At 37.0% G+C, this 13,707-nt stretch overlaps 1 protein-coding gene across 1 annotated transcript in view; it reads right to left on the bottom strand.

Annotated features, from left to right (window-relative positions):
- Positions 1-480: 480 nt before the first annotated feature.
- CUL5 (cullin 5) overlaps positions 481-13,707 on the bottom strand; it is a 100,467-nt gene continuing 87,240 nt past the window's right edge. Inside the window, 5 exon segments of the mRNA XM_003828345.6 lie at positions 481-4,083; positions 9,761-9,884; positions 10,539-10,657; positions 12,610-12,771; positions 13,311-13,486. Of these exon segments, the coding sequence (XP_003828393.5) occupies positions 3,889-4,083; positions 9,761-9,884; positions 10,539-10,657; positions 12,610-12,771; positions 13,311-13,486 (776 nt within the window). The 3' untranslated portion in view covers positions 481-3,888.

The following is a 13,707-nucleotide window of genomic DNA, read 5'->3' as shown; positions in this document are numbered from 1 at the left end:
CACCCGGCTAATTTTTATATTTTTAGTAGAGACAGGGTTTCACCATGTTTGCCAGGCTGGTCTCGAACTCCTGTCCTCAGGTGATCCACCCACCTTGGCCTCCCAAAGTGCTGGGATTACAGGCGTGAGCCACTGAGCCCGGCCCATTTTTTACTTTTATCTGCTATAAAATTTGAATTTTGTTATGACATAGCCTATCTTAGTTGATGAATATATTAACCACTTTCAGGTTGGAATTTTTTTTTTTTTATTACCTCTTCCAGGCATATAGCCACATGCTATCATCAGTGGAAAAGCTACATTCCTGACTGCTCTCATTTTGAATTAGAATTTGAAGTCTAATATAAATAAGTGGGTTACTTTTCATATTTCTGATTCCTAAGGCTGGCTGAGATTAATTTACCTTCAAATTTAAAAATATACCTACTATAAAAATTTTAATTAAACTCTTTGTAACTATTTTATAGTAGAACATCAACATTTTCTGGATAGGTAAAAGCTTTTATATTACATTTTTATTTTGCAAGAAAATAAATTATACAACTTAAAAAATAAAATCCAAAAATTAAGCAGTTCATCAAAATATTTCAGCCTACTGCATACAGAAACTGCTACCACTTAAAATTGTACAGCATTATCATCTCAGTATGTAGTGGCACACATTCAAAATCGTATAGACCATATGAGGATAGATTACAACTTAGGAACTAAAATAAATTTGTTCAACACTCCAGACAACATATAGTGTAGATGACAGGAAAGCTCTCATGTAATGTTTATTTCACAAACATGACCTTGGAAGAATTCATAAGACAGCATCCCAGTCACTTACATGAGAACAGAAAAACCAGCTTGAGTTTAAGATAGCAAATCTTTCTGTAAAACTAGCAAATCTTTCACCCAGACTGAAGTTTTAAAATTTGCCCTTTGAGCAGTGCTAGAGACATCTTACTGCAAATAATGCAAAATACTTTTTAACTACTCAGGTCATATTTTCTATTAAATTTAATAAAAAGTAAAAGAAAGAAAGCTAACATTTCATTTTTGGAAGGTTTAACATTTATGCACAAAATAAGAGCAAGAGACTTAAATAAAAAAGTTGACAGAACTCAGGGACCCCTCCAATAAATGTAAAAATTGGAAGACTTCAGAATTTATTTCAAGATCCTCATTTAATCATTGGAATAGTAATATTCTAATATTTATCTCATTGTGACCATCAAAATTTTTCTATATTTTTACTTCTTAAACTCTGTCTTATGTCTACTTACTCCGGCAACAAGATGGCAACACAAGTTAACATTTTCCAGATGGGATGTCTCTGTCCTTAAACTAGAAGATGGGTATTCAGAGGTTAAGATAGCCTCTGAAGTGTCTTATTGCCATACCACTAATTTTTAAAAATTAAATATATATATATATATTTTTTGGAGGGGGAGGCTGGATTTTCTTTTCCCTTAACTGCAGGTTTTATCCCTGCTCGGCACCAATTTTAAGTGTACGTTGGAGAGAAGAGACCTGAATAAAGGATGCCAACTGTGATTCCAGACCTTTACAAACTGCTGGTAAGATTTTTTTTTTCATTTTTTTTTAAATTAGCAAATCTGTTGTTAAATTACTTAAAGAAAATTTAACAATGGCATAGGCACCTTGTCAACTAAATGATTTTCATAAACACCAAAAAGTAGTTAAAACTTTTGTATACATAACCAAAAAAAAAAAAAAAAAGAAAAGAAAACTGTACATTTACAGTATTTGCTGCTGTTCATTCCCCAAAATATAATTAGGACATAATTGGCTATTAAAAATTTATAAAATTTAATAAAAAACTTTGCTATGAATGTAGTGTTACCCACTTTTGCATTAAATTCACCTTCATAAATCAAAACATCATGACTCTCATTCTTAAATTAAATGACCCAAAATTAGAAGTTCCAAAAAAGTTCTGAGAACAATTATGGTTTAAAACAACAAACCTAAATTTTTTAAATGGACGGCAATTTTTCCTGTTTCCTCCTTTGGCATTCTTGTATTGGGACAAGCAAATACGCCAATGCTGAATTATCTGTTAAACATAAGGGCCACAATTACTACAAAATTATTTCTTCTAAATTCCAAATATACCCATTATGAACAGTCACCTAATTAGAGAAAACTGTACGTACTAATTTTAGTTTAATTCTTCACAATATGCTCGGTCTAATAATTGACATTTGCTACCTTAAAGTGTAAAATTTTAAACAAAATTCCAATTTCCTATAAGTTTCAGAACAGGCATTTGGCTATACTCAGCAAAACTCTAAATGTTTTAAAGTTGCTTTCCTTCCATTCAGCAGGCAGTTCACAAAGCCTCTTCGGATGGGGACAGATCCTACGAAATGCTCTTGAAAGCACTCCACTGTAACATAATACCGTATGCCTTTCTGTACTCCATTTCCTACTATCTTCAAAAACCATACTTTAAAAATATTACTTAACATCAAACAAGATATAAAATAATTTGCAAGAAAATTTGAAACGTGCACCACAATGAATAAAAACCCACGTTCAGCCATTCTTTCCTCAAGGGGAATAAATTTTCTCTTTCAAGTTGTTCACGTCCTCAAGTCCTAAAATTTCCACTACTCTGGGTATTCAGTTGCCAGCAACTAGTTAAGTTGCTACTTTGGATAGACTGAAAGGAACATGGTAAATGTTGCCTTCTGACGATTTAAAAAATGTTTATTTTTAAAATATATAAATATATATGTACATATATTTGGCAAGTTTACTGCTCGTATTAAGAGTGCAACAATTTTGCTTCTGTTTTTCAGGTCTTATGTTGTGGTTTTTCTCTTACCCCTAGGTGACTGATTCAAACCTGAGGCTACAAATCCCTAATCATGAGACCTTAAAATACCAAAATACTTCTATGCTACAGATTAAGAGATCAGTTACATAACTATATCAGAGCAGGAGATTTCTGTGTTGTTTTTAATAAATTCAGATATGGCATAATAAATATTAGGTATATAAACATTAAGTGTGTTAGTAAACACACAATATGTTTAGTAAACACACTTAATATGTTTGTTTTGCTATTTTGGCTCTGCAATCATAATGACCTACCTATCTCCATAAATTTTTTAAACTATTGAAGCAACAATTAATATAAGCTTCATTTTTCAAAACAAGCTCTCCAGCCATATTTAAAAAAAAAAAAAACTCCTCATCATTTAACAACAACTAAAATAGCAGTCTCCTGCTTAAAGAAAACCAACATTTGAAAGTTGAAAATATTTAATACCATTTTTAGGTCACCATTAAAATCCAGTTATTATACTGAGCAATGTTTGAACAATTTGATACTATTAAATACTTAACTTCTCACCTACATCTGCCGTTTCCCAATGTTGCATTGACCAGCTCACTCTTTTCATCAAAAGAAACCAAGAGTGCTATTTCTAGTTTTAATTGCATTTTTTAAAAACAAAAGATAACAGCATTTTTCAGTGCATGAATATCTGAAGATCCTTCCTTGTGCAAGTACATTTTTTAAGAGAGGAAAAAAAAGAAAAAAGCAACAAGAACCCCACCCTCACCCTTCCCAACTGTATTTCTCCTGGTGGGTACAAATCAAATTCACTTTTAAAAGTTGATAATGGGCTCTTCATGAATGCAAGTTTCTCCACAAAACAGCATGCTGTCAAAGAGTGTGCAACATGAAGGGAATGCCATCATGCTAACTAATGTGATTGGCAAAATATAGTTGTTTTTGTAAGGTAAGGCAGAGATTTTAATATTTATGTAATCAAAGTCCAAATAAACCTTTCTCCAGCACAAACTTTACAACTTTCTGCCCAAGCACTCCAAAATTTGGGTTCTAAATATTGTCCATGATATTCAAAATTATGCCATATATATGAAAGTGTTGATATCAGATTCATCTCTTCTGATGTATTTGTGCTCTATTAGCCACTCTATTTGCTCTTTTATCATTTTCTTTTGTGGCAAGAACATGTTTTTCAAAATTTCTACTAATTCAGTCTGCAGCTGAGCATTACTAATTTTCTTTCTCATTTTCATTATTTGTATGATAGCTTCCTAAAAGAAAAAATAAAAATAAAAGCGCATTAATATATGAAATTATTTTAAGTACAACAAACTGAAAAATGACTTTTTATGCATATTCATCCTCTATCCAACATCTACCCAAATGAATAATAATCACTAGGGGATTAATGTTGAGACTAGTATCTTTTACTTAACAAATAAAGACATTTTTTGTTTTCTCATGCCCCATAAAAGAAAATCTGCTTATTGGGGTGGGGGGATAGGGGAGGGATAAGCATTAGGAGAAACACTTCATGTAGATGACGGGTTGATGGGTGCAGCAAACGACCATGACACGTGTATACCCATGTAACAAACCTGCACATTCTGCATATGTATCCCAGAACTTAAAGTATGTATTTAAAAAAAATCTGACTATAGAGATTTTGAAAAATAAGGAAAAGCAAAATTACCTCTGCTTCTCTGCTGAAAGAAAACTACACCTAATGTTTTAATATTATTTCCTTCAATTCCTTTTTTCCCATGCCATTCACATTCTTAAAAGTTATCTTACCTGTGAAAACAATGTGTATATAACCTGGTATCATGTTAAACATTAATTAAAATATAACAAACCCCTTACACCGAATTTTTCCCTTGTATTCAGTTATTTCTTTGTATAGCAGTACAGGTCAGGTGGGGTCTGTTTTAAAAGTCATTAAGTAGTACTCTTTATATATTTACCAGATTAATTAATTATATTTGCTACAAATATTATCTTCAGTTTATATTGACTCAATTAAATGTTTTTAAGGTTTTTTTTTTCCCCTTCTTCTCTTTAAATACAGAGACAAGGTTTTGCTATGTTGTCCAGGTTGGTCTTGAACCCCCAGACTCAAATACTCCCCTGCCCCGGTCTCCCAAAGTGCTAGGATTACAGGTGTAAGCCACGATGCCCAGTCGTTTTTAAGTTTCTAAAGAAATAAATCTTTTTCATCTAGGTCATTTTATCAAAATTTTTCTTGATGATTTCCTTAATTACTGTTAAGTTTACAATAAGAGTTATCAGAAAAAAATATTCTTTTCTCTTTTACCTTTTCCAGTACCAGCTCTCTCTTTACCCAACAAAAGGCATGTATATGCCGGGTGTGGTGGCTCATGTGTGTAATCTTAGCACTTTGGGAGGGTGATGTGGGTGGATTGCTTGAGTCCAGGAGTTTGAGAACAGCCTGGGCAACATGGCGAAACCCCATCTCTATAAAACATACAAAAATTAGCCAGGCATGGTGGCATGTGTCTGTGGTCCCCGCTATTCAGGAGGCTGAAGAAAGAGGATTGCTTGAGCCTGGGAGGTGGAGGTTGCAGTAAGCTGAGATCACACCACTGCACCACAGCCTGAGACCCTGTCTCCAAAACAAAAGGCATATATCTATCTTAGCACAGATTAGAGTTTGTTGTAAAAGAAATGTCAAAATAGAAAAAGAAGTAACATTTGCTTTTAACGTTTAAAAATATAATTTTGCTGCATATCAACAGACTTGGGAGTCAGGCACTATTCAGTAAGAGAAAAACTCCTTCAACTTCCCCTATATAGATATGATAACCAGCCAGGGAGGGTGGCTCATGCCTGCAATCCCAGCAATTTGGGAGGTTGAGGTGGGTGGATCGTTTGAGTCGTGGAGTTTGAGACCAGCCTAGGCAACATGGCGAAACCCCATCTCTACAAAATATACAAAAACAAATTAGCTGGGTATGGTGGCACGCGCCTGTGGTCCCAGCTACGCAGGGGGCTGAGGCAGGAGGATCACTTGAGCCTGAAAGGCAGAGGTTGCAGTGAGCTGAGATTGTGCCACTGCACTCCAGCCTGGGTGACAGAGTGAGACCCTGTCTCAAAAGAATAGAAAAATAGGCCGGGCATGGTGGCTCACGCCTGTAATCCCAGCACTTTAGGAGGCCAAGGGGAGCGGATTACGGAGTCAGGAGTTCGAGATCAGCCTGGCCAACATGGTGAAACCCATCTCTACTAAAAATACAAAAAATACAAAAAATAGCTCAGTGTGGTGGCGAGCACCTCTAATCCCAGCTACTCAGGAGTCCGAGGCAGGAGAATCATTTGAACCTGGGAGGTGGAGGTTGTAGTGAGCCAAGATCACGCCATTGCACCCCAGCCTGGGCAACAGGGTGAGACCCTGTCTCAAAAAAAAATAAAATAAAATAAACAAAAATAAATAAAAGATATGATGACACCAGAAGGTCAAGTGAATTCCTCTCACCCTTGATGGTATTCAGATACCAGGCTCCTGATCATCATAAATTGGGGTTTATGTCAGGGGTTCAGAGAGGAAGAAGGAAGAAGGAAAGTGTGTTCCTTCAGGCACTTGAAGATTACAGGAACCCAGAGGAAAAGCAGAGGCATTTGTAAACATCCCAGTTTCTCCTTAGATAGAGGTGAAGGTGGTAGTTAGAGAACCTAAGAGGAAAAGAGAGCAGAGGGACACTGGCCCTGGCCCCTATTTGATATGCTGGAGGTCACTTAAAGAGTAGCACAGTATGAGGGAAATAATCTGCACTTCTGACTCTCCCTCAGTTCCCAAGTGTGACAGCAAGAGTTTCGAGCTAATGGACCTGCCACAGGGCCTTTAATGACAGGGCAAGGTGATCCTGCCATTATTCTGCAGAGAACAAAGACAGTGTGCCATGTAGGCCAAGGAGCCACACAGAAGATGTAGTGGAGTCTCAGAGGCTTCAAGAGCTCAGTAAGAGCAGGGGAAAGAGAGCAGGGAAGAGGCCATGGGGCCCTTAGCAACTAGAAAAAGAATGAACCATAAATTCATCTGCTGTAGACAACAGCAGCAGTTACCAACAGAAAGCCAAATTCCCAAAGATGATCAACTACTTCATAGCTGCCAAAAGCAAGAATCCAGGACACTGTCATAACTGCATAGATATGACACTCCCTTTACTGTCATTACCAGTCAAGCAAATCCCTCTCACCCTCAATATATCCAGATGCCACCTATGCAAATAGCAATGAATGGGGATGAATGGAGTAGGATCAGGAGGAAATAAAGTCTGAGCATTACCTAAAGACAGCTTAGATTATTGGATTGTACATAATTATGGGTCACATTAAGACAAAACAAAAGAACTTCAATTTCTCTACACATCTTATCGTACGACTACACCCGCTTATACATTTCAACTCTTTTTTTTTTTTTTTTTTTTTTTTTAGATGGAGTCTTGCTCTGTTGCCAGGCTGGAGTGCAGTGGCGCGATCTCCGCTCACTGCAACCTCCGCCTCCCAGGTTCAAGCCATTCCCCTGCCTCAGCCTCCTGGGTAGCTGGGACCACAGGCATGCACCACTACACCTGGCTAGTTTTTTGTATTTTAGTAGAGACGGGGTTTCACCATGTTGGCCAGGATGGTCTCGATCTCCTGGCCTTGTGATCCTCCCGCCTCGGCCTCCCAAAGTGTTGGGATTACAGGCGTGAGCCACCGCGCCTGGCCACATTTCAACTCTTTACTCCAGTAGTTTATCCTGGCATAGCTACGAATATCTTCTTACTTTTCCTCCAAACAGAAAAATTTCCCAACACCACTTAGTGAATAATTCATTTTCTTTCCATAGGTCATAGAAATTATTTCCTTTATTGTATAAATTCTTCTATACTTACAGAGTAAGGTTTTTTGTTTGTTTTTGTTTGCTTTTTTTGAGATGGAGTCTCACTCTATTGCCCAAGCTGGAGTGCAGTGGCGCAATCTAGGCTCACTGCAACCTCTACCTCCCAGGTTCAGGCAATTCTCCTGCCTCAGCACCCCCAAGTAGCTGGGATTACAGGCGTGCGCCACCACAGCTGGCTAGTTTTTGTATTTTTAGTAGAGACAGGGCTTCAACATGTTGGCTAGGCTGGTCTTGAACTCCTGACCTCAGGCAATCTGCCCACCTCAGCCTCCCAAAGTGCTGGGATTACAGGTGTGAGCCACCGCGCTGAGCCTAAAGTTATTTTCTTCAATTAATCTTCTTGCCATACTGTTTTTATTACTACAGATTTTTAAAATATTTTAGTATTTGGCAGGGCAAGTTCCACCACTACCATCTTTTTTTAATTTTTTTAAGTTTCTCAATCATTCTTATCTATTCTGATAAAAAACAATTTGTAAAATCCCAAAAATATTCCTAGTTGAATTTTCATGTGAAATTTTAAAATTTTGAACTTGATATTAATATCAGAAAAACCAATCTTTTATGTTATTCAGCCTAGCTGCCAGGTGCGGTGGCATGTGCCTGTAGTCCCAGCTACTGGGAAGGCTGAAGGAGGATCGCTTGAGTCCACTAAAAAAAAAAAAAAAAATTTTTTTTTGTTTAAGTTATTCAGCCTTATAATGGAAGAATATAGTTTTTCATGTTGAGCAAAAAAAGTCAGACATAAAAGTACATACTGTCTGGTTCCATTTATATGAAAACCTAGAACTGGCAGAACTAAGTGATGGTAATAAGAATCAGCTGGGGTAGGCAGAGAGCCTGCCTGGAAACATGGGAAGACGACTGGTGTGACACAAATGTTCTGTATCTTAATTGGGTAATGTTCACATAGGTATATATATTTATCACAACTCACTGAAAATTATACTTTGAAAGATACATTCCATTGTGTCTAAATTACAACTAAAAATTTTAGCAACAAAAAAAGAGCTCAACCTTTCTATTTATTCAACTCTCCTTCTGAATCTCCCAGTAAAGGGCCATTCTTTTCATACAGCTCCTACACAGTACTTTTTAAAAAATGTGTATGTATTTTTCTTATTTTATTTTCCTTTTATTTATTGCCACATAGAAATGCAATTGGTTTTTATTCATTCATCTTTTCTCTGCTACATTATCCTATTACATGATCTATAGGTAATATGCATTTTTAATCTTTTCGTCTTGTTTCATATTTTAAAAAGTACACTGGGCTGGGCATGGTAGCTCACACCTGTAATCCCAGCACTTTGGGAGGCCGAGGCAGGCATATTGCTTGAGCCCAGGAGTTTGAGAGCAGCCTGGGCAACATGGCAAAACCCTGTCTCCACTAAAAATACAAAAATTAGCTGAGTGTGGTGGCGCATGCCTGTGGTCCCAGCTAATCCGGAGGCAGAGGTGGGAGGATCCTTTGAGCCGAGGGAGTTGAGGCTGCAGTGAGTTAAGATGGTGCCACTGCACTCTAGCCTGGGCAACACAGTGAGACCCTGTCTCAAAAAAAAAAAAAAAAGTACAATGGCCAGAAGTTTCAAATAGTATTAAATGAAAATAGTAAAAGTTGAAAAATTTGGTTATAAAAGGACTATTTCTAAAATTAAAACAATCATGTGTAGGTGTTACTTATTATATTCAGAAGGTCTTAATCCTAGTTTTAAACTGTTTTTAAAAGAAGAAATGAATATTAGAGAACTTTTTTGGTTCTAAATAAGTTTCCTAATTTCACATTACAATGAAATATGAAACTGGAATTCATATTTCAACTGGAATGGAAATTTTTAATATATTTTTAAAAAATTGATTGAGACAAGATCTCACTTTGTTGCCCAAGCAATCCTGCCTCAGCATCCCAAAGTGCTGGGATTATGTGTGGGCCACTGCACTTAGCCCCTACATGCTTTTAAATTCAAAAAAGATTTCAAAATTTAAAAAACAAAAAAAAAACTAAAGTTTTTTTAAACTTCAGACATTCTGTCAACATTACAAACCTGGGTTCTTAGTATTCGTAGTTGAACTATTCCTTCATTCTCTTCTTCTCTCATCCTTTCTGTAGTGAGCTGCAAACGTCCAATCAAGTTGATTTTACCCCTTTTCTGAACCTTTGCATTTTTTCTACAAAAAGAATTGAATCAAGTATTTTAGGTGAAAAACACTTTAAAAATCCTATTATAGCAACAATGTCTGAGAGAAAAGATTTAAAAATATGCTAAAATATCAGAACTGTTTAAAGGTTAAATGACAAATAACCTACATGTTGCTTTAAAACAAACTCTATGTATTTTCCTTAAACATGATAACTAACCTGTTAATAAAACGAGTGACTACATTCTCTGTAAAAACAAAGTTAATATTTTATATTGCCATGAAAGTGACTAGCTAATTGAAGATATATGGGTTAGGATTCAGTGTTATTGCCTAACTGGGTCTTAACAAAACAAAAACAAAAACAAAAACAAAAACGAAACAAAACAACGCAAAAAACGCTTTCTCTGAATACAGTTGCTTTAGAGCACAAAAAGATATCAACCTGAAAGATGAAATGCAATACAGTATAATGTCAGAGACCAAAAATGTATCAATGAAAAATATAGAAAAGAAGTAAACATCTGATTAATATTTTCCATAAACAACTAAATGATGGAAGTTTAGAGTGATGACAGTATATAATGTTTTAAATATAATGTAAGGAAAACAATTATTTTGCAAAAAACAAAGTGCTAAAATTCAAACAAGGTGTTTTTATTTTAGATCAACTAACGAGCTTACATTAAACTGAACTCCTGGTTCACTGAGAAGAGGGTACCTTCTGTAAAGTCTTTGGGTGAGTTGACTTGAGGTTCATACAACAAAACTTGCCGTTTGAGTTTTGGGAAAGCTACTAAAGACTATGAAGAATAAGGAGAAAACAATTAGCATCTATAAACAGTATGGAATACTAAGATCAATTCTCCCACATAATCAACATAGGCAAGAAAAAGATTACAAACACAAACTTAAAATGTGTGGTACTTCCATGCATATAACATTTGAATGCATAATGAGGAAAGAGAAGAGGTGAAAAGAGTTGGTTATGAGAAAGCAATAAATGCTCTCTTTACAGTAAGACAAGAAACTGGGATTGGTCACACAGGACCATAGTAAACACCATCTGCCAGTTATATACCAGCTATTTCCTCCATAGGTAATAATTAATTTTGGAACTTCAGGCCAAGTGCAGTGGCTCACGCCTGTAATTCCAGCACTTTGGGAAGCTGAGGCAGGCAGATTACTTGAGCTCAGGAGTCTGAAACCAGCCTGGGCAACACGGCAAAACCCCGTCTCTACTGAAAATACAAAAATTAGCCAGCGTGGGGCATGCACCTGTAGTCCCAGCTACTTGGGGGGCTCAGGTGGGAGGATCGCTTGAACCTGGGAGATGGAGGTTGCAGTGAGCTGAGATTGTGCCACTGAACTCCAACCTGGAGGACAGAGCAAGACTCTGTCTCAAAAAAAAACAAAAAAAACTGGAACTTTTAAGAGGTCTATGGAGTAGGAATAAAATGTAGTTGTGAGCAGGGGGCTAATGAGTACAATCTACAAGTCTTCAAACAGACCAAAGTTTTCAGATTTTTGATTATCATAAAATCTTTGAACACATTCTCAGTATAAAAATTAAGTATGTATCTGAGGCACAGTAGCTCAGGCCTGTAATCCCAGCACTTTGGGAGGCCGAGGCGGGCAAATTACCTGAGGTCAGGAGTTTGAGACTAGCCTGACCAACATGGTGAAACCCCGTCTCCACTAAAAATATAAAATTAGCTGAGTGTGGTGGCACATGCCTGTAATTCCAGCTACTTGGGAGGCTGAGGTAGGAGAATCGCTTAAACCCTGGAGGCGGAGGTTGCAGTGAGCTGAGATTGCGCCATTGCACTCCAGCCTGAGCGACAAGAGTGTCTCAAAAAAAAAAAAAAAAAAAAAGTACACAGCTGGTCACATTCCTCACAGGTAACACTTAAATACCAACTCAATCTTTCTCTTTTTAAAAAAAAATTTTTTTTTGAGATGGGTCTCACTATGTTGCCCAGGCTGGAGTGCATTGGTGTGATTGTGGCTCACTGCATCCTCCTGGGCTCAAGCAATCTTCCCACCTCAGCCTTCCAAGTAGCTGGGGATACAGCCACCAAGCTGGCTAATTTGTTGTTTTTTTTTTTTTTTTTTTTTTAGAGATGGGATTGCACTATGTTGCCTAGCTAGTCTCAAACTCCTGAGTTCAAGCAATCCTCTTCTCCCACCTTGGCCTCCTAAAGTGCTGGGATTACAGCCATGAGCCACTGCCCCGGCCTCTCCTTTTTTTTGAAGCACTTTTCTCTGCCTTGGTAACTTGCCTATTTGCAATTTATTTTTTCCATAAATATCTTGTGTGTGTGTGTGTGTGCATAATTTTTTTTTTTTTCAGACGGAGTTCTCACTCTGTTGCCTGGGCTGGAGTGTAGTGGCGCAATCTTGGCTCACTGCAACCTCCACCTCCTGAATTCAAGCGATTCTCCTGCCTCAGCCTCCCAAGTAGCTGGGATTACAGGTGCCCACCACCACGCCCAGCTAATTTTTGTATTTTTAGTAGAGATGGGGTTTCACTATGTTGGCTAGGCTGGTCTCGAACTCCTGACCTCAAGTGATCTGCCCACCTCGGCCTCCCAAAGTGCTGGGATTACAGGCGTGATCCACTGTGCCCGGCCTCTATTTTTCTTGATAAGACATTCTGAAACTGTTATGAATTTACTAATATATTACAAGCCAATCATATATTTCCTGCTACATGAGAGGATACAGACTTAAAAACAAAAAAACATAAACCAACCCATAAAGTCCTCCTAAGTTCAGCATCAGGGAGTTCAGTTGCAAGCTTAAGATTTTCAAAGCTGATTTTCTCTCTGGGTCTTTGGTTCCATGCAAACAATACAGCAAGCTGAAACGTGGTTACCTCCAAATCATATTGACCAACCTCATTCTTAAATGTTATCTATAATAGATAAAACAGATTTTTAATAAAGAATCTCATGATGATTCTCTCTTAATATCTGACATGAATTTATATATGAAAAAGGTTGCTGTCTTCCAATATCCACTCTTTCACAGTAATAAACATTTTAGAAGACGTTAATGACTGCCCAGAATACACGCTCATCTCCCAGCTTTCCATGTAACAAAATGTGGCCAAGTGACTGAGTACTGGCGGATGCAAATGGAAATGACAGAGGAAACTTCTAGAAGTTGTCCCTAATGAAAGGTGTAAGCTACCCTCACCTTTTGCTTTCTGTTGCCAGGAATACTGAGATAGTTGGGATCATGTTGAATTCTGTAGACAATGGCAGTATCTTAAGCATGATGGTATAACCAGAAGCCTATGTCCCTATCAACTTCATGAAAAAAATTCACTATTTCTGCTCAAACTTTTACATGTGAGAGAGGCAAAAATCTATTTTGTTTAAGCAATTCTGCGGAGTCCTGCTACTTTCATCCAAACTGAAAGCTGAAATAACTAACACACTATCTACTTACAATTCCATTTGACATGAGATGATGCCAATGTAATTTTCTACCACTATGATTTTTTTTGTAGAATTCTTCTACTTCCGGTATCAAGTCCTCCAGTTCAGTAGGAAGTGAGACAAAGACTTTCTCAGAACTTCTTGACCAGGCGCCAGCATTCAGAATTTTTATATTAACTGAATCAGCTATAGAGAAGAATATCAGGAATATAAAGTAAATTAACAATGGATAAAATTCAAAATAAATACAGGGTAACTTTGGGTGAAAAATCAATAAGACTATAAAGATTTTGTTAAAAGTGTCCTTTTGTTTTGAAATAAAGATCTGTAAATCCAACACTGCTTTGATAGCTGTCTCCACGGAAATGGACTTCATAACATCTTTCGATCTATTACTGCTGAGGTTT

Source organism: Pan paniscus, chromosome 9 (assembly GCF_029289425.2).
Source record: "Pan paniscus chromosome 9, NHGRI_mPanPan1-v2.0_pri, whole genome shotgun sequence".
NCBI classification, from domain to species: domain Eukaryota; kingdom Metazoa; phylum Chordata; class Mammalia; order Primates; family Hominidae; genus Pan; species Pan paniscus.
The sequence above is the reverse complement of the archived record's forward strand: the minus strand, read 5'-3'. Positions and strand labels throughout refer to the sequence as shown.